This window comes from Colius striatus, chromosome 13 (assembly GCF_028858725.1).
Source record: "Colius striatus isolate bColStr4 chromosome 13, bColStr4.1.hap1, whole genome shotgun sequence".
Taxonomy (NCBI): Eukaryota; Metazoa; Chordata; class Aves; order Coliiformes; family Coliidae; genus Colius; species Colius striatus.
This window is the reverse complement of record NC_084771.1, coordinates 18,765,166-18,784,195: the sequence shown is the minus strand read 5'-3', so window position 1 is coordinate 18,784,195 and position 19,030 is coordinate 18,765,166. Positions and strand designations below refer to the sequence as shown.

Below are 19,030 nucleotides of genomic sequence, written 5' to 3'. Positions count from 1 at the left end.
GTTAAATGGGATAGATGATGCCATCTCCAGGCACTGGGAGCAGATGCCCTGATTGCAAATGGACAGTGATGGCAGCTGTGTGCAGAACAGGTCATTCCCCTGCCCTGCCCATTGTGGGAAGTTGCCAAGCATGGGCAGCGGGCAGAGGCCCCCGTCCCTGCCCTTGAAGGGCCTTTCACTCACCTTCTGCTGCTGTGGGGGTTCCAGTCCTGGGGCTGGGCCGTGGAAGTGGTGTGGGCAGTGCATCCAGAGGCCTCCCCAGTGACTCCTGACAGCATGGAGTCAAGCTGCCAGCAGCCAGGCCCAGCTGAGCACGGAGCAGTGCGTGCCTTTCCCCCAGGGACCTGCACCAATCGGCACAGGTAACTCTGGCACTAGACAAAGCTGGGAGCTACCTCCTTTGTTTGTGTCCTTTAGGTCACCAAAGGTGAAAAGTCATTAGATGAGGGATGACTGCAATCCTTCACTGGGACAGAATACACTGACCCTTCAGTGTCTGCAGGGGGTGAACTGGGTGTGTGTAAGTGCATGTTGCAGCCAATTGCTGTACAGAAATGAGGGGCTGAGTTAGAAAGCAATATACTGTTCTCAGTGGGGAAAGGCCCTCCTCATGCAAATGAGGCTATTTAATTAAACCTCTAAAGCAGGGGCAATGTGAGTATCATTTGACGGTGCAGACTCTTGCCTTATAAAGCAGCAGGAGACTCAGAGCAGCACAAGGAGCAGGTTTTGCACTTAGCTGTCTCCCTCTTATGAAGAGCATGAGGTGGGTGTCATCATCATCCCAGCATGAACCGAGGCTTAGCAATAGCAGGAGAAGGGACTGAACCTGCTGCCTTTACGTGTAAAGTGTGTTAGAGGCACAAGTTGTCTAAAGAAAGGTGGTATCACACCACCTGACCCCCTCTCCAGCATGTTGTGTAGACAGAGGATGTTTCCCCTACAGAGAGACAGGATTCAGAACATTACACTTGGGTTTATTTTATAGTTACACAGAGCCTACAGCCTTCTTTCACCATTAGACATTGTCTAGCATATACATGATTTGTGACTAGAAATATAGATCTGCAGCAATAAAGCAAAGCAAGAGCCCCGTGACAAAGAGCAAGCACCTTTTGATTGCATAGTTAAAACTTCCCCTGTGAGTCTCTGCACTGCACTGTTTAGACAATTACTTGGTTCCTAATGCCAAAGCATTTGGAGGGAATTTCTGTGGTCCTGTAAGGAGCAAAAATTGTAAATGAAAGGTTGTTTCTAACAATGGAATTTAGTCAATGAACTGTTTTCATACTAAGTATTTCTGTATAAAAATATACCGATTTCTTGACATTTTCAAGCACAGTAAATACTTTGGGACTTACAATGGTTCACCTGAGATTCATCAAGGCCAATAAATTAGCATTTGCCCAACCAGTCCCCTGAACAAGGCAACTCTGGGACTTGCCAGCTCAGCAGCCAAATCTCAGGTGTTTTCTGTCTGGAGTAAGGGATATCCTGTGATGTTGGTTTTCCAGACACAGGCACCAGGTCAGCAGTTTGCAGTGAGGTATTCTTAAAGGTCCCCATGAAGGTTACTACTGGGGTTTGCTCCACCCCCAGCAGGCAGCCGTAGATCTGTGGGTGAGTGTGTACTGACAGCAGCCATGCAGTACATACAGGACCTCCATGTGTGTCATTCCCACTTGGCAGCATGAGCAAACAGGACAGAACAGGGCTACTACTGCCAAGAGGAAAAGGTTTCAAACATCTTCCTTTTGTCTCTTAGATTGCTTCAGGACTGGCTGAAGAACAGCAGCCCACAAAAGGATGACTGACACACTGCTCTCTGAGCAAAAAGTAAGTGCGTGGAAAAGTGCAAATAACACCTGTATGCAGGGGTCAGTGGCAGGTTATGGACACGGGTACCTGAGCTCTTTATGGTTGGGATGAGGTGGTGGTTTCTATGATCTTTGTGCTTCCATGTCCCTCGTGTTCTCCAGCCTGTCTCAATGTCAGACTGAACCTCTTTCAGATGCAAAATAGCAGAAAGTAAAGCAGTTTTGGTCCTTGGTCAACTCCTTCAAGCAGCTCTCATGTTTTAGACATTTCTTTCATTCCTGAAATAAACAAGCAGAAGGAAATACAGAGTTCTTTCTGTAGGTAAAACAAACATACACAAAGCATCTGTTGTTTCAGTAGGTATTTATGTTCTCTAACAGCCTGACTGCAAGTGTCTGGAGTGGCCAGGAAGCTGTTCCTTGCTCAGCCTCAGCCTGGCAGTGCCCACTGTGGGCAGAGCCGTGTCCTGGAGCTCCAGCTGCTCCCCAGCCCCAGCAAACACAATGAGGGCAAGAACTTCTTCTGTACTTTGGGAGAACAACCAAGAATAGGAAGTTACCAGGTACCTAAACTACATGGTGAGAAAATTTCTCCTCTACTAGTTTCCTCCACTCAAACTGGGCTGAGGGTTAAAAGGACCATGGAAGTACTTTGAGTATCGTGGAGGCCTAAGCACAGCAGGTCAGCTCCACACGGGGCCCAAGGCTGTGCACATGCTGCTCACTTCCAGGGCAAACCCTCACTGATAGGATTCAGTGTTCCTGCCCAGCCCTGAGCTCCAACAGAGTGACTGGGGGTGCAGTACGTGACACAGTCCTTGGGGTCACCTCCAGTTAACCTGTGGCTTTGAAGTTAAACTGAACACTTAGGGATGTCAGGTACTGAACAGTCAGTTTCTGGGTGCACTTACATGTTTCCATATCTCTCCAGTCCTCTCAATTACAATCGTCTGTGATTTATTGACAGGTGACGTGACCTTGTAGTCATCAGAGAGGAGGCCCAGAATGGGGTACTGATTCCTGTACCTGTAGGGAGAAGTCACAGACCTGTCAGCAGAAATCCCCACACTCACATGCAGATGCTGCACTCTGATCCTGCCACAGCCCTTAATCCCCAAAGAGTCTCACTAGTAACTAAGAAGCCACTACAGTCATTTCACTGTCAGGTTACTGTGCTGATCATCCTCATCAATGGCCAGTGCAGAGCTTAGTACTGAACCCTCCCAGACGGGAAATCTCATCTCCCATCTTTTTTCCCTTCAAGTTGACCAGGCTGTACTGAGGTGCAGAACAACTGTGTAACAGACCTATACCATGGAAAGCCAAAGGGTGCATTTTTAAGAAAGGTGAAGAAGGACATTACTTCTTGGTGATGACTGCTGTGACACCAGGGGACTGACTGCCTGATAATTTCTCGTGCTTCAATCTGAAAAGGTCCTGAGAAAACAAAAAGTCAACATTCCAATGGAATAACGTTTTCTGAAGTATTAGTTCACTGAAGTCATAACAATTTGCAGAAATTTCTCTCAAAGAGCAGTGTGAAAAAGTCTGTCCTGCCAAAACACAGGCAGAGGAACAGCATTCAGTTAAAAACCCCTAACCCCGACTCCTGAACCAGGAGAGTACCAGTGACTTGAGTTTCCACCCACACAGTAAGTAGAGGCTTAAATACAAGAGTTCTTAGAAGAGAACTAAGTTGTATTTGTTACCTCTTGCTGTTGTTTAATAAAAGCATCTTTCTCTTCCAACATTGATGTCAGTTCATGCAGCTTCATTTGCAGGTCGCTGTTATTCCCTTCTCTCCGTGATATGTCTTGCTGGAATTGGCACAACTGCGTCTGCAGCACGGGAGTGAAGGAACAGTTAGGGGTGGGGGCCCCATCCAGGTGCCCTCCACGGGGGGTGAGGACTTGGGTGGGTTTTTCATTGAAGCAATGCAGTGAGACCCACTGTGTTTCAAGTAAGAGCATTGAGCAGCACCATCGACTCAGAAAGTGGCAGCTGGACTGCATTCTACCCACTATCTCTTTGATAGTTTCATAACTCAGCAAAGCAAATACCCCAGTGCCGAGGCTGAACTGCCTTCCAGGGTAGTAAAATGTTAGTGCAGTGATGTAAAAGACATTTCTTACGTAAGCTTTGGAGTGGGATTTATTTTTGGCTTCTGTTGGGTGTCTTTTGGCTGGTTTCTTACTTTCTCAGGACACAGAATACCCCTTTGAGAAAGACTGCTTAACCCCCAGTTTCTACATCTGAGGCTTTGGTTTGGTTTTCTGTGTTCTACCATAAGGGTATCTCAGCCATCATCATTGTCTAGGTATGAAGTAACTGCAGAACCAGAAGACACCCAAAAAGACCACCTGGTAGAGCCTTCCTGTTCCCCATGCAGGGCGGGCAGTACACGTGTCCCAGCCCCAGCTCACCCTGAGGCTGCGGATCTCGCGGTCTTTGTCCTCCCTCAGGTTGTTGATCATCTCCACGTAGCGGCTGGAGAGCTCGTCCGTGCTGGTCTGGAGCGTTGGGCTGGAGCAGCTCTAGGGAAAGTGAATCACTTTTTGTTTGTAAGGAGAGTTTTCATCACGAATGTTGAATGGTTGATAGGTTAGTGCCTGTGTCTGCGGCCAGCAGCCCTCGGACAAGGCCACCCCTTACCTGCAGTTTCAGGCTCTGGATCTCCTGCTCCAGGGCGCGCTTGCCATACTCCAGCTCCTTCAGCTGACACTCCTTCTCACCCTCGCTGAGCCGCAGCGCCAGCAGCTGCTCCTCCAGCGAGCGGCACTTGGCAGTGCTGTCCCTCAGCCCTTGCTAAAAGAACAAGTGCAAGGAAGGCCTGGTGGTGTTCCTCAGGAGCAACGTGTCAGGCACACATGTGGAACACCCAGAGCCAGCACAAGGCTGCCTCTCAGCTGACTGTAGCTACACTGACAGTAGCTTTGCAGCTTTACCTGCTGCTGACGGTTATTCTCTCTCAGGGAGCTCAGCATGGTCTCATATTCTTGTACTTGAGAATCTTTAAAAGCCAAATCCTTCTTAAGTAAGACGTTGTCGGTTTCTAACTTCTGTAAGACAAGAGTAGGTTTGGTCAATAGCTGCCAGTCTCCAGTGAGCTCTTCCCAGGTTCCAAGAGCAGCATACTGAGTCATCAGTAAGTGATGTTTCAAAGCTGAGAGAATACTCAGTGGACCCTGGACACTGCTCTCAGTCTGCCCCAGAAAGAATTATTCAGAGTTATTAAACAAAAAAACAGCAAACCACTTAAACTAGGACCACATCCCTGCACAGACACCTTGCCCTCTGTGAAGCATGACAGTCCAAACTCCCTCTGCCCTCCCTCAACTTTATTTTAGAGCATGCTGTCAAGGTTCCAGTGCTGGTGTAGGAATTGCTCCTGCTTTCCCCACAGCCAGTGAGCTCCAGCTTCCACCCTGGGGAAGCTCTGGAGCTGTCAAAGCCACCAGCAGCATTCCTGTGAAGTGGGAATGAGCTCTGGCAAGAGCCAATGGAACTGCAGGAGAAAACCAGCATGTGGTGTGTGTTTCTCCCCTGTAGTTAACCCACAGCTCCCTCTGCCAGTGATCACTGCTCTGTCTGCACCGAGTCAGAACTTTAAATCTGATTTCACTCATCAGGGTCTTTTCTTCCTTTCAAAGTGTTTTGGTTCCTGTAAGGAATAAGCGCTGTCACAAAGCACCAGCACCCTGACCCCCACCTCGTACTGGCCCCTCTGCTGCTGGGGACACAGATGATGAGGCACTGAGATGTGTGACTCACCCCCAAGTCGTCCTGCAGATGGCAAAGCTCTTCACGTAAATTTTTGAAGGTGGAAAGCACAAGTCTGAGGGATTTGTCTGATGTCACTCTCATCTGGGAGGGGAAAACATGAACACATGTGATGAGTAAGCTTTGTTTGCAACATGTTTGACAACAGAACAGAAAACTGCTGCACAGCTGAAGGTAAACTACAACCACCACACTTCAGTCTCAGAAGGGCCACAGTTTCTACAAATAAATCCACATTCATGCCCTTTGTTCCGCAGATGGGATTGGTTTTTAACTGCCTTGGGACACAGGGAAGTGGAAGGAAGAAGTTAGCAGAGAACTGTATTTGTACTCCAGTACAGGGAAACCCAAGAGTGTGAATATTGCACAATCACTCTTGAGTGGTCAGAGCTTGGTGACACACACTGATTGTAAAGAATTAGTGCCCTGTGTGAGAGGCCCCAGAGGAATGAGTTGTGTCAGACCTGGCAAAGCACCTTCCACCCCAGAGCAAGAAAATTCAATTAACATTAAATAAAGAGCTACACAACCAACTCCTCCCTTTAAAAAGAAGGATGCCAAAGATGAAAGGAGTGGACTGGATACAGACGGGAGGCGGTCACACAAGACAGCCCTTTCAGTGCCTGGCAACAGCTCTGAGGTCAGTCACACCAAGACACAAAGTGCTGCATTTTGTGATACATTTCTAATATTTGAAAGAAGGAGAACAGATTTTGGAAGAACACACAGAGTAATTCCTCAAGTTTTGATTCAGCTGGAAGGGCTGAATATTCTGTGCGAAAGATGACTTCTGTACTGTCTGGATGTGAGTGAAATACTCCTGTTCCTCTGGTACCTGATTTGTTCACCTGTTTGTTTGGGTTTTAACTACAGTGGAATTTCAGTTTGGACTTCCTGTATTTGGTTTACTGGGAAATAAGACTGGAAGAGTAGATTAAAAGAAAGAATTAAGTCAAAACAGATTAATTTAGACTATAAAAATGTAAGTAAATCCCCCTTCAGCAGTGACTTTGTGCCAGAGGTGTCATGTGCATGTACAGTGGCAATCTCTGTGCTCTCAGCCCTGGGCTTTGCTGCTTAGACTCCTTCTCAGACACGTAGGAGGTACCACAGAGTCTCTGTCCCTGAGGCCTGAGGGGTCTGTGGTCCAGGAGCACATTTTGTATGGGTGGTGACAAAATCTGACAAAAGGCATTTTAGCTTTTTTTAAACACAGGTGAGAGAATGTAAAACCAGATGCACTTAGAGGAATCAGGAAATCCACTTACCTGCAGGAGATAACGAATCTGCTGCTTTGTTGCCTCAGACAGTCCTTTGGGAATTAAATCTTCAATATCTTCAGTCTAAGCAAAGAAGGGAGGAGAGGGGAGACATCTTGATTAAGAATTTTGCCTGGTAGATCATAATGTGGGGTTTATTTCATTAATTACATAGCTCTAGTATGAAAAACATCTTCAGTACAAGGCAAACAAGAGTTGAAATAGATCAAAGCATGCCCAAAATATTTTCAAGGATATATGTGTGGCATAGAAAACCAGATGAAGTGATAAATGAAGCATATATTCAAATCATTACCTTTAACATTTCTTTTAAAGGCAGCATTCAAACCAGGCCCCTCTCAAGCAACAGCTGACACTGAAGCAGAGCTTTCAGCAGCTTATGATGGGAACAAATTTCCTGTTTCTAAACAAGGGAGAGGCTGTCAATAAAAGATGTCCAGCCTGGCACAGGAGGGATTGCCAGTGACTCTGCAGCACTCCTTCATGTAATTTCATCCTGGACAAGTATTTCTGCCACGTACACAATGCCTTCAAAGGGAACAGAGGTGCTGCTGATTCTGTCATGCCCTGTTCACAAAGGTGACTGTTCTATAGCCACAAGTCTGTTCTGTCAGCTCCTCCTCTCCTTTCTGTGAGAGGCAGCACTCACATGTTGCTGCTCAACAGCAGCTTTACTGGCAAGACAGTAAAAGATCCTTTGCAAAAACACACAGTGAAAATACTTGCAGCTGTGTAAGTTTGTTTTACAATGAAACCATTACTGGCACAGCAGGAAAGAGTTTCAGAATTTGACTGTCCTACTAGAATAATGCAAATGACCAAAGTTTCCTTTCAGTGTTAGCACATTGCAAATGCAAGCCTAGCAGTAGGTTTCAGGCTCTGAATGTTTTAACAGCCAGGAATCAGTAACTGACAAAAGACCAGCATCTTCATTTAAATGGGCTTGACTTAATTTCCTTGAAGATCCACACCATCATTACAGACACTACTTATCAGGGAACCTCTTGCCAAGAGCAGCTGGATGCTCACCTGGCACGTCAGTTCAACGTCATAGCTCCTGGAAAACAGACAAAAGTCAAGGGACCAATTAACAGAAAGCTGCTTAGAACTTTAAAAATCCATTCCAACATTCACAACTAAAGAGATTTCTCTTTAATATGGAGCCAGGAAGGTTCTCTATCAGATTAGGAACTGTTACCTTCCTTTTAAGGTGCCAGACAGCAGGAGCTGTTAAATATGACTCCATGTAGAAATACCTGAGGAGTCTGGAACACTAACAGCAGCACAGTTACACAGGCTGACTGCTCCTTTGGGCAGTTACCCCAATTATGTCTGGTTAACCCAATTCTTAATTGCCTGGGTAATGGCTTACCCAGAACTGTGCTACAATGGATTGATATGCCTGAAGTGTTTACTCTGCAGTATCAGGGGTTTTGTGATGCTTAAATTCCACTCTTCCCCTGCTATGGGACCACTCAGTTCAGTGAACTTGGAAAGCACCAAACAAGACTGGGAGCAAATGGGAAGGATGAAGCAGTGGTGATTGCGAGGGAAGGGCAAGAACATTGTGGAGACTCAGATTACTGGCCACTGTGATCCTGCATTTCTTTTCAAAGGCAATCTGTAGGGCTCTGCAGGATACATGCTTAATGTTCATTTGCATGTAGGTACTGAGCTTTATGCCTCATGGAGCCCATCTTTTAAACCATGACATGACACCATGACAGAACAAAGGAAATAGCAACTTGGACGTAACAATATAATTGTATCGTTAGATTTCTGTCAGAGTGTGCTGAAGGTGTTTGCTCTGTGTGCTAACAGGTGAGGGATATGCAACTCTTAACCAAGTATTAATCTAAATGATTTGAATAAGTATCAAAACCAATGAATTGCCTTGGCTTACAGCATTTTTATGTCCTCAGTTACGCAGAAAATTAGACGGACGTGTAACATACACAGTTCTAGTTGTCAGGGAATAAAAGAACCCAGCTTGCCAGCAGGACTGTCCTCCCAACTGTGCAGTGCCAGGATTTCTGGCACACAGCAATACCAGAGCAGATCTCAGGCCCATACCTTCCTCCAATCTTCTCCACATGCTGTAGCAAACAACTGTACAGGTCGTTGGTCTTGCGGTTCAGCTCAGCGAGGAGCTCGCCAAAGTAGCGACAGTCCAGCTGGTCACTGTTCTCCTGGGAGCAATTCACCTGGCAGAAGAGAGGCAAGAAGCTCATCACAGATTCAGGGTAAAAGCTGGATGTAAAAATGCTACAAGATGCATTTGGTTTTGTTTGCTCTTACTAATTAGCAGTCTGTTTACACTGTTCTTTTCTCTGGTATTGAGTCTTTCATGTCTTCAGTGAACTATGCAGAAATAAATTACATCCTTTACAACCACCAGAAATATGCAAAGTAGCATCTTCTACAGCAGTGGCATCATCGTGATGCTAATATGGGAAAGCTCCTTAATACACACTTCCAGAGCTGCCAGAGTGGCCAGAACGCCTGTGGGCAGCAGCCAGATGAAAGCAGACAGGTGCAGGACTCCCCACTGCAAAAAATGGGATTAGTATTGCACAGTTCAAATGTTCACCCACGTGAACAAGAATCCCAACAGCAACCCAAACCGACTGGGTGCCCGATTGGTCTGTGGGAGCAGCAGGCTACGGGAGAGTCTGCGTAGGTCTAACACAGAGGCCACCAGGTATGTTTGTCTTGCTACCTCTGTAGTGCAGATGCAGGGGAAGGGCTGCTACGCTGAAATAACTGTCTACATGCATCATGAGCCTCCTGCAGCCCTTAGAAATTCCTCAGTATGCAACCTGCTGTAAAACGAAGGGTGAAGGAAGCCAGTTTGTGCTTCCAGCAAATCTATGTCAAATACTTCTACGTCATACCAAAATTTATTTGAAGTCCTTATTAATCAGTTTAGGTAGAAAACAATCCTGAACTGCTGTATGCTGAGTTTATAAAGTAACATATCTTTTCTCCAAAACTAGAGGCATAAGCTTTACGTTACTCAGTCCTTGTTGTACAAAGACTGACAGATAAAACCTGCCATAGTCCACAAGTTACACTCCCAGATAAACAGAAAACCACAAACAAACCAGCAGGACTTAACACATGTAAAGGACAACAGAAAGATATCTGTCAGTACACCTCAGTGCAGGTCTGTGCCAACAAGAAATAGGATATACCACCTAAAAGAGACTTTTTTTTTTTTCTTAACAGTATGTGACAAAGACTTGGACAGTTCTAGACAATGTCTGCAATCACAGCTACAGAAAACCTACCCACAGCAGACACACAAATCTGGTGTTTACTCACAACAGGTGTATGGTGCTTAATTACCCTGCTATGAGTTCGAACAAAAACTTGTGACATTGGGGACTGGCAGTTGTATGTATCTGTAAAGTTCTGTACTCTGCATACAACCCAAAAATACAGTGTGAACAGCACAGTGGGCAGACAACAGTTCTCACCGTGTCACAAGACTGAACCGTCACCCTCCTCACGGTGTTTCCTCTGCAGTCATCGCTCACAGAGACTGGGATTGCTTCACACAGGCTGCTGGTCTGTGTCTGCTGGCACTGGTGGGTGACCTGGGACTGCTCAGAGTGCTGGCAGGGCTGGACAACGTGCCACTGCTCGGCTTGCTGGGGAGTCTGACACTGCTGGGAGAACTGGTACTGCTTCTCCTGCAAACAGACACGGATTCCTCTCAAGTTGCTGGACACTTGTAACCACAAGGAAGCTTGGTGTGAATATAGAGATGAATGAAACATGGTTTTGCATGGAAAGAATGATGACACTTTCAGATATTTTAATAATCCTAATAAAATACCTTCTTTTCCTAATTGAACATGAGTTTGCTTCATAATTTCATACAAGAGTGTAATCACCAGCCCCTCACATTTTAGTAGCTGCAAACGAAAAGCATGGAGAAGCCACCCTTCCTGACCTGGGTGCTTTTTGATATTGTTACTCTGAACATACTCAGGCAGTGGGAATGTCCATTATTTCATTTAAAACACATGCATGCCCTGCTTCATTAAATATTTGGAGGTTATAAACAAGCTGCAGTTGAACTGCTTATTGAGCCTTTGTTATCTCAGAGGGAAAAAAAAAGTAGAATAGGAAATGGCTGAAGATACTCTCCCCTATAAATGCTTTCAGCAGTTCCAGATTCAGAGTGTACAACGGGTAAGGACACATGCATCTTGCTTTTGTAATCCCAGAAAAGTGGTGTTTACAGAACCACCCACCAAAACAATAAACTAGGAACAAGTTTACATTCCAGTCCAAACACTGGAAGTTACTGCTTTCAGCAAAACATAATTGTTTGTCTCCATCACGGCTTTTACAAGGTCGCTTTGAAACATACATCTTTTGTATTCTGCCTGGAAGTACAGAAATGCAGATCCTTCAGGTAATTTTGACTTAAAACTCATTGCAGTTACATGTAACAGGCTGAACCAACACTTAACTGCACCAAACTCAGAGCACAGAGACTTCATTCACTGCAGCCGCATCAGAGAGGACCAGAGTGAGAACTAAACGCTGCCCATCTTCAGGGCTGAGGAGGCTCCACCTGGGGTTTGGAGGGGCTACTACACTCCTGACTTTCATCTAGACATATCCTGGGAAACAAACACCAGAAGTAGGAATATGTTTTCCAGGACTAGACTCCACACTTTTAACATGTATTATCTCATTTATTAAAATTATTACCTGTGGGGAGGAAGAAGCTATTATTCACAGTTACCTCCTGTCCCCACCCCCCGTCAGCTTCAGAGAGCAGACACTACACGTGACTGACCTACGTAAAATCCACAATGGCATGAAACCTTCAGTTTTAAAAAGCAAAACAACAAACAGATAAATCACTCTGAACTCTTGATTTCACATTTTTCCTGTTGAATATAACAGTGTTTCAGAGCAATGATAAGGAATATTTTGGCTGTTGACAAAACACCAGTTCAAAGATGACATTTCAGACAGCTTTGCCAAATACAACCTTTAAAGAATGAACAAACAGATACATCTATACCTTTTCAACTCATTTTTTGTAAAAATTGCTGTTGGTTGTTCTGTTGTGTTGCTACAGCAAGAAACTAATTCTTGGTCTATATTCAATAAAGATTGACTGCAGAGATACAACAGTTTTCATTGTTAGTCTGAAACAAGTTCTTAGCAAAAATACAGTGAACATTCCAACTTCTGGTCTCCTCACCTACAGAAATTCCTTTATTTACTTTGACAATGTATCCTATACGTCAACAAGGCAATTCTCAAGCTAGCAGTGGTTCCCAACCCAACCAAACCTCCCCAGAAAAACCCAGAAATGATACTTTTCTGCTCTCATCTCAATTTTCTGTTGCAATAAATAACCTAAACAACCAGCTTACTTGGTGGGGATTCAACAGCTCATATTTTCTTATTGTCTTTTCATAGATGACGTTATTTCCAGGACTGAAACTGGCCCCTCTAAAAAATGGGGATAACTGCTCCTGTAAAACATTGTGATAAAAACATTCATAAATGATGTGAAACAGTAAATTCAGAATGACAGTAATTTTGACTAAAAAAAAAAAAAGATCAGGGATTTTTGTAATTTGCAGATGCATTCAAGATAGGCCTGGACATTTCAGTGTGTGTCCCTTCAGAAACAAAGTGACTGTGCTTCCATCTAGACAATATTTGGCATAAACACAGCAGGAATTCACCTCTGCAGTAGCAATACTACTGAAGCATATTAACGGAGACTTAACTGCAGTTCTGTAGTATTTTCCATCCCCAATAATTCCATCTCTCTCAGCACCAGAGGTGAGGTACAGGCCATATGATTTCAAAATATTTAGCATCCCCTGATGGAGACAGCCCAGCACTTCACCAGATTGGGATAACAGAGGAAGAGTTACACAGCAGAACCCCAGCACTGAACAGTTTTCCTACCTGATCAGGATTCTCAATAATAATCCTTCGAACAGTGCCCTGCAAGGAAGAAAATAAGCAAAGAGTCAGTGACTTCTTCAATTCAGTCTCTAAATCCTTTTATGTCAGAACTCAGGCCCACACAGATTCCCGAGGGAACTTGAATACAGTCATCAGCTATAAACACACCGATCCACTGCCTCAAATCACCTAGAAATGTCTTAAAGTCACAGCCTCCCCATCCCAGCGGGAGTGATGCCGTCACTGCGTGGCAGCACACGATCTGCTGCCCTCAGTTTCAAGACTCTGGTTTTTCTCGGTCTCCTCTTTGCAGGTCTGAGGGAGTGAGTACTTATTTTCCAAAAGTACCAACAGAATATGACACAAGTCAAAGCTGACACATTGGTCTCAGATCCTGTATCCCTCATGCAGACACAGTGTTTCATGCTATCAAGGTCAGCTGGTGTAAAGCAATGTATAGCATCTCAAATACTTCTTTTTTTTCACTAAGGATAGACAACTTGTATTTTGCTTAAACACCAAAATGAAAGGGCAGAGGAACGGCCAACAAACCACTCTGGTCACTATCCAATGCACCAAGCAGTGGCAAGAGGTTCAAAAAGCAGTCACGGAACCCTGGGATTGACACCTATGAAGACAGATGCTCACGTGGAATATTGCCACGTTCTTCAACGAAAGAAGTATGAAGTATGTCCTTCTAAATTACAGAAATCCCTGAGTGGCAGCAGGTTTTTTTCATTTTCAAATAGATTTTTTCACTTTTTTCCCCCCAAGCAATTGTGGACACCATCCTCCATTCTGTGGGCCACCGGGAGGTACAACAAATCATAGACCTTGCTTGACATCCTTTATCCAAGGAAGCAAAATTCTCACTGAATCTAATCTAAGCATTGGGCAACTTGTCGACAGCACACTGTCTGTTTGTTCTTCCTCACAGTACAAACTTCCACTTTTCATAACAAATAACTTCTTCCCTTACGGTGCAGGCAGTGCTTGGGAAGGTCGCACTGCTGCGCTCGGTCTCGGAGACACTCTTAACTGTGTAAGGGCAGCTCTGAAGTAGGTCAGATTTCCACTCGTGAATTGTTGCACAAGTTTAGGAAGCCTGAAGCGGTTTTCAAATCTCCCAAGAGTGAATCATAACAGCACCAGGAAAGAGAAATCAAAGGAGAAAACAAATTGTTTTAGCAGCAATCGTACTAATTAAGACATCTCAAAATTGTAATTGCTGCAGAAGACTTAGAAATGTGCTCACGGCTGCTCCCACACGCTGTGCACGGAGGGAGGAGTTGAGGAATGGAACCCACCGACGCCACCAGAACTCCGCGTGGGGACGTAACACCAAAGAGACAACAGAGTGCTTTGGAAGATACAGCCCAATTCCTACATCACCCTGACACCTACTGAACTTGAACTAAAAACACAAAACTGAAAGCTCACTGGTGCTTCCTGGCCAGCAGTTTCCCAGCAGGCATACCCCTGCCTCCCAGCACCTCCTGAGCTGACCCCACTGGCTCTGTCCGTCCCTGGCACGCCATGGTGAGGCAAGTACCATGGGAGAGCTGTGACTGCTCTTTCTTTGGAGCTCACTGCCGCTGTATGGCACAGGAAACCACGACGAGCACTGCGCACAAAACTCAAGGACGCCTTGTCAGTGTACGGAGAAGTCGGATAAAACTGCCTGAACTGAGTCGTGCTGCCACAGAGCTCTGGGGTACAGAACTCACACTGTCTAATGTAGAGGGTGAAGTGCAACACTATTTTATCTGGTTTCTTATGTGTCCTCCGAGGAACACATTCAGAACTGAGAGGACTGGAGCATTTTAAGCTGAAATGTATTTTTGTAATACTCAAAAGGACAGTCTGAGCACATGAGGACTATCATACAGAACCTAAAAACGTTTGGCTTGGATCAAATTATGCCTATTCTTAAGATATCCAAACTCTTTCATTTCCAAATAACTTAGATGCAGACACATTTCCCTTGCTCCTTCACAAACACGATCTGCCTGCGCTCCCTCCCGTACCAGCTGAGCCGGCTGGACTTGCACAGGCTGGGAGGGGATGCAGAAGCCAGAAGCCCTATGATGCTGTCCTGAGCCACCCACCCGCAGCTCCTGACTGTGCTCTGCTCCGCCCGGGGAGATGCCACCACGCTGTCCAGTGCCCGCCCGGGCCTCGCAGCGGCTCCCTGGGAAGTGTGTGCTGCAGGAGGATGGCAGACAGCCTGGGGCTATTTCTCTGTCATTCCCAAAGGGCATCGCTCAGGCTGCTTTCTCATTCCCCAGGCTACTTCGGAGAAGCAACATCATCTAACTGGGAGAAGGAACGTGAGGGGTTGGGGGGCAGTTAAGGGGGACAGCCCAGTGCTGTTGTGGATTTCAGTGGCATGAGTGGGTTTGGGATTCATAACTGCCTGACCAGCCACTCTGGGTGAGTGAATATGTTAATGCTTCCATAAAGACTTTTGCTAGGCTTTAAGAATTTCATCTATGTTAAAACCTTTTATCCAGAACACACTGTCTTGTTAATTGCAAGCAATCCAGTCATCTAACTGGAATTTACGAGTCTCATTTGGCAGCTAAAATAGGGAAATGGCAGGTACCATTCAGACACAGACAAATCTTACAAGCTGGTTAATATTATACCATTTTCACAATGGGAGGTGAGAGCCCTTAACACTCCACAGAACTGAGCCCAGCCATGACAACTCAAAATTTCTCATATGGAGAGACAACTCCTACAAAGGCTTTTGGGATTTTGCCCTCTGCACTGACCACGGACATCTTGTGTGTGACATTTTGGGTATTATTTTTTCATGATCACAGTGGAAGGGTTCATACAGCTAAGCCATACTGGTAGCCAATGTATTCTAAACAACATTCTTCATTTACATTGAGCAGACAAGAGCAAAATTTGCTGTGAATTACTCCAGATGAAGCTCGCCATGGCTGGGGAGTAACACTTGGCTTCTACATGAAGGATAAAACAAAGTAGACTGAAAATTGAAGAAAACCAAATCCTCAATCAAAAAAACCACAGTCACATGTACTATATGCACTCACCAGTTGCAAACTTTCCCTCCCTCTAGGTTACTAGAAAAGTACAAACAGACAGAACACACCAAACGTGTGAGTACATGATGAGATGGTGTATCAACAGTGAGGCAGAGGTTTGTTATCATGAATTTACAAGCGCACTGCAGAAACAAATTAAATATTGCTCAAAGACAGCCCTTTGCCTTACCATCAGGAAGAAGCTTAGGCTACAGCTATAGGCTGCCATTCACTGAAAAAATCTAGTGTTAAACCACCTCTGAGTCCAGTATCATTCAGTTTATGCAACTGTATGGGACCTGCTCAAAGGGCAACTGAATCAACACCTCGGAATCTTCCAACACCCTTCCCCAGCACTTTCTGACAACTCTAACTCAGCACCAAGCACCCAACTCCTGTCTACTCTCAGCTGACTTCCTGCTTGGGACTGTTTTCTTCTTTAATAACTTGCTAATAATCATCATTAAGCACCTTCCCTCTCCACCATTAAAACTGCAACCCACATAAGACTGATTGGAACTACGCCCTCTTTTGTCTTTAATCCAGAAAAACACTTCAGCAAGAAATTATTTTTCATCAGCACGACTTAATGGAGTCAGTGAGTAAAACAGATGCTGAAAATTAAACTTCATAGAGCAGAGACAGCATTTGAGTCTGTAAGCAAAGTGTTCACCTACTTATCTGAGCAAAGGAAGACTGCGACTGGAGTGACTATTCTAATGAATATTTAATTAATTGAATGCAATTCAGACTATCATCTAGCCTAGTTGAGCAGATCACTTATCTGGAGGTGAGACCAGTGTTTACACTCTCGCCCCACATCTTGCAAAGAGGGATTATCAGATGTGATACAGCGGGAATACGCCTGTCACATTCAGGTCACACACAGCCACCAGTGAGCCAGCTTGCTTTCCAGAACCTACAGAAGTCAACCTCTAGGGGAAGGCAGCCCTTAAACCACAAAAATATGGCTTGGAAAGGAAATGTCATTTCATATTAGCTTTAATCCCTGTTCTTTATCATAGCTGAGTATTCTTATATCACAAGAAAGAAAATTAAGAGTTCAACTTGAACCAAATCTATGTTGCTATATCGAGCATAGCACACCAGTCCCGCTTCTACCAACGACAGCCCCATGTACAACAAAAAATTGGTTCAAGAATAAATTCTGACCTCTTTTGCTGGTTTTATAGTCAAAGCTGTTGTGAAGTCAATGGTTTCTGTCTTTAAGCTACCAATTGTGTCCATTAAAATCCTATTAAATTCCACTGATACCTTCAAGCCAATCCCTGAACATCCCCATGGCAGCAAACCTGCAGAACTACATTGAGAAAACTTCTAGAGCAAAGGTAAGCAAACTCTACTGCTTGGTCCCCTCCTCCGTCACGTTGAATGGGCAGCACGGATTCAAACAGAACCATTCAGCACATACACTTGTGTGTGACATCTGCAGAGGCAGTGCCGCCGCAGCGCAGGGCAGCACCCGTGCCGCAGCAGCGCCCAGCTCTTGCTCTGCATGCAGTTGTATTGTTCTGTTGACAAAATGGGCAGAAATAGTACAACAAAATATGGTATTTAGAAGGGTCTAAGAAAAACAAAACCCACACAACAAAACCCCAAAACCCAAACCAATGCAAAATGGACTTGAACGGGCAACTAACATGAAATTGACCGATCTCTTCGAAATTATACGAAAAGAAGTTTCAAGCGAAGCTGAGTTCTAGATTAAAACTAGTGACTGAGCTTTCCTTACCCAACCGGGAGAGAAGCTATTTCATCAGGTGCCAGTTTCAAGGATGAGACCTTTCCCACCCTGCACCATGAGCCGAGCCGGGCCCAGCGCTGAGAGCGCCGCCCGCCGCTGCCCGCTCACCGCCCGCCCGCCGCTAAGAGCCTGAACGCAGGAGGGCCCCGAGTACGCCCGCTGCCGGAGAAGGCCGGGGGTGGTCTGAGGGGAGCCCGTCCACAAGCTGCGGCCGGGCCGGGCCATCGAGCCCCACTCCGCTGCGTTTCCAAGGCGCTGTTTTTGAAGGCCATCATGCGCGCGGACGGGCCTCTCCGTTCTCTCCGAGGTAAGAACCCGCGGGTGGGGCGGCTTGGGAAAGGCTCGTCCGGCACTCGCCGCTCTACCCGGGGGAAACCCGTCCCGTCCCTCCGCCGGGCAGAGCCCTGCGGCCTCCCCGGTGGCACCGGGGCGTCAGGCCCACGGCCCGGCCCTTTGCACCCGGGGCGGCCGGGTGGGAGCGGGGCGCGGCGGCGGGACGAGTTCGCGGCGCGGGGCGGGGCGGGAGCGCAGCGGTGCCCGCAGTACCTGTTGCGGCGGGTCGCAGCCAGAGACGTGCGAGCATTCCAGCGGCGAGGCCGCCCGGGAGGAGCAAGACACGCTCACCCGCCGGCAGCCGGGGCCGTAGGTCCGCACCCGGTCGTACGCCACGCCGCTTTCGTGCTGCTGCGGGGACGCGGGCTCGAAGCACGGCAGCGGCCGCGGCGGCTCGGGGCAGGGCGGCGGCTCCCGGCACGGCGGCGGCCGCGGCGGCGGCGGGGGCTCCGGGCAGGGCGGCGGGTCCCGGCAGGGCAGGGGCCGCGGCGGCGGCGGCTCGGGCCAGGAGAGGGGCCGCCGGGCAGCGGGCAGCGTGTTGTAGTGCTGCTGGCGGCGATAGTAGTGGTGCTGCTGGTGCGGCTGGAGGTGCGGGGGCAGCGTGGGGGGCTGCAGCTGCTGCTGGGCCCCGAACATCCCGGCCGGGCTCCTGCAGGAGCGGGGCGGCAACTGCAGCGCGGAGCCGGGGCAGGGCGGCGATTAGTACCTGCGGGGAGCCGCGCCTTGGGCGGGCGGACACACCTCCGGCTGGCCGAGCCCCGCGGCCGCCTCCCCCGCTCCGGGCAGGCGGCCAGGCAGGAGCGGGCCCAGCGCGCAGGGCGGCCCGGGACCCGCGGTACCCCGGGGAGAGGGGTCAGGCAGCCTGGAGCCTAGAGGGAGGGGTGGAGGACCAGGGCTTGCTTCGCAGCAGCTTCGCCACCCTCTCGCCTCCGTGTCGTGCCTGGCAAAGGACTTGGAAGAGGTAGTGCCCTCGGTTCCAGGCTGCTCACACCTCGCTCGTGGAAAAAAAGGAGAGAATAATAAAGCATAATCCTGTTTAGTAAAGCC

The 19,030-nt window shown here is 47.1% G+C and overlaps 2 protein-coding genes across 8 annotated transcripts in view; one reads left to right on the top strand and one right to left on the bottom strand.

Annotated features, from left to right (window-relative positions):
• ZNF711 (zinc finger protein 711) overlaps nucleotides 1–3,565 on the top strand; it is a 32,273-nt gene extending 28,708 nt beyond the window's left edge. For 6 of the 7 annotated variants that reach the window (XM_062006566.1, XM_062006562.1, XM_062006565.1 and 3 more), the window contains 3 exons: nucleotides 1,766–1,836; nucleotides 2,199–2,380; nucleotides 3,082–3,565. The gene's annotated coding sequence lies outside the window, so the exon portion shown is untranslated. Of the gene's footprint in view, nucleotides 1–1,765; nucleotides 1,837–2,198; nucleotides 2,397–3,081 lie in introns of all 7 variants that reach the window. The other variant, XM_062006563.1, reaches the window with a different exon arrangement.
• On the bottom strand, nucleotides 957–18,673 carry POF1B (POF1B actin binding protein). Its single transcript, XM_062006570.1, has 15 exons — nucleotides 18,197–18,673; nucleotides 12,830–12,868; nucleotides 12,283–12,384; nucleotides 10,357–10,572; nucleotides 8,951–9,081; nucleotides 7,907–7,934; nucleotides 6,866–6,940; nucleotides 5,589–5,681; nucleotides 4,763–4,876; nucleotides 4,470–4,622; nucleotides 4,241–4,351; nucleotides 3,527–3,655; nucleotides 3,181–3,254; nucleotides 2,729–2,843; nucleotides 957–2,096 (listed from the first exon to the last, which is right to left on the bottom strand). Exons 1-15 carry the CDS (start codon nucleotides 18,617–18,619, stop codon nucleotides 2,091–2,093), a joined length of 1,809 nt encoding a protein of 602 aa, XP_061862554.1. The 5' UTR covers nucleotides 18,620–18,673; the 3' UTR covers nucleotides 957–2,090.
• Nucleotides 18,674–19,030: the final 357 nt, after the last annotated feature.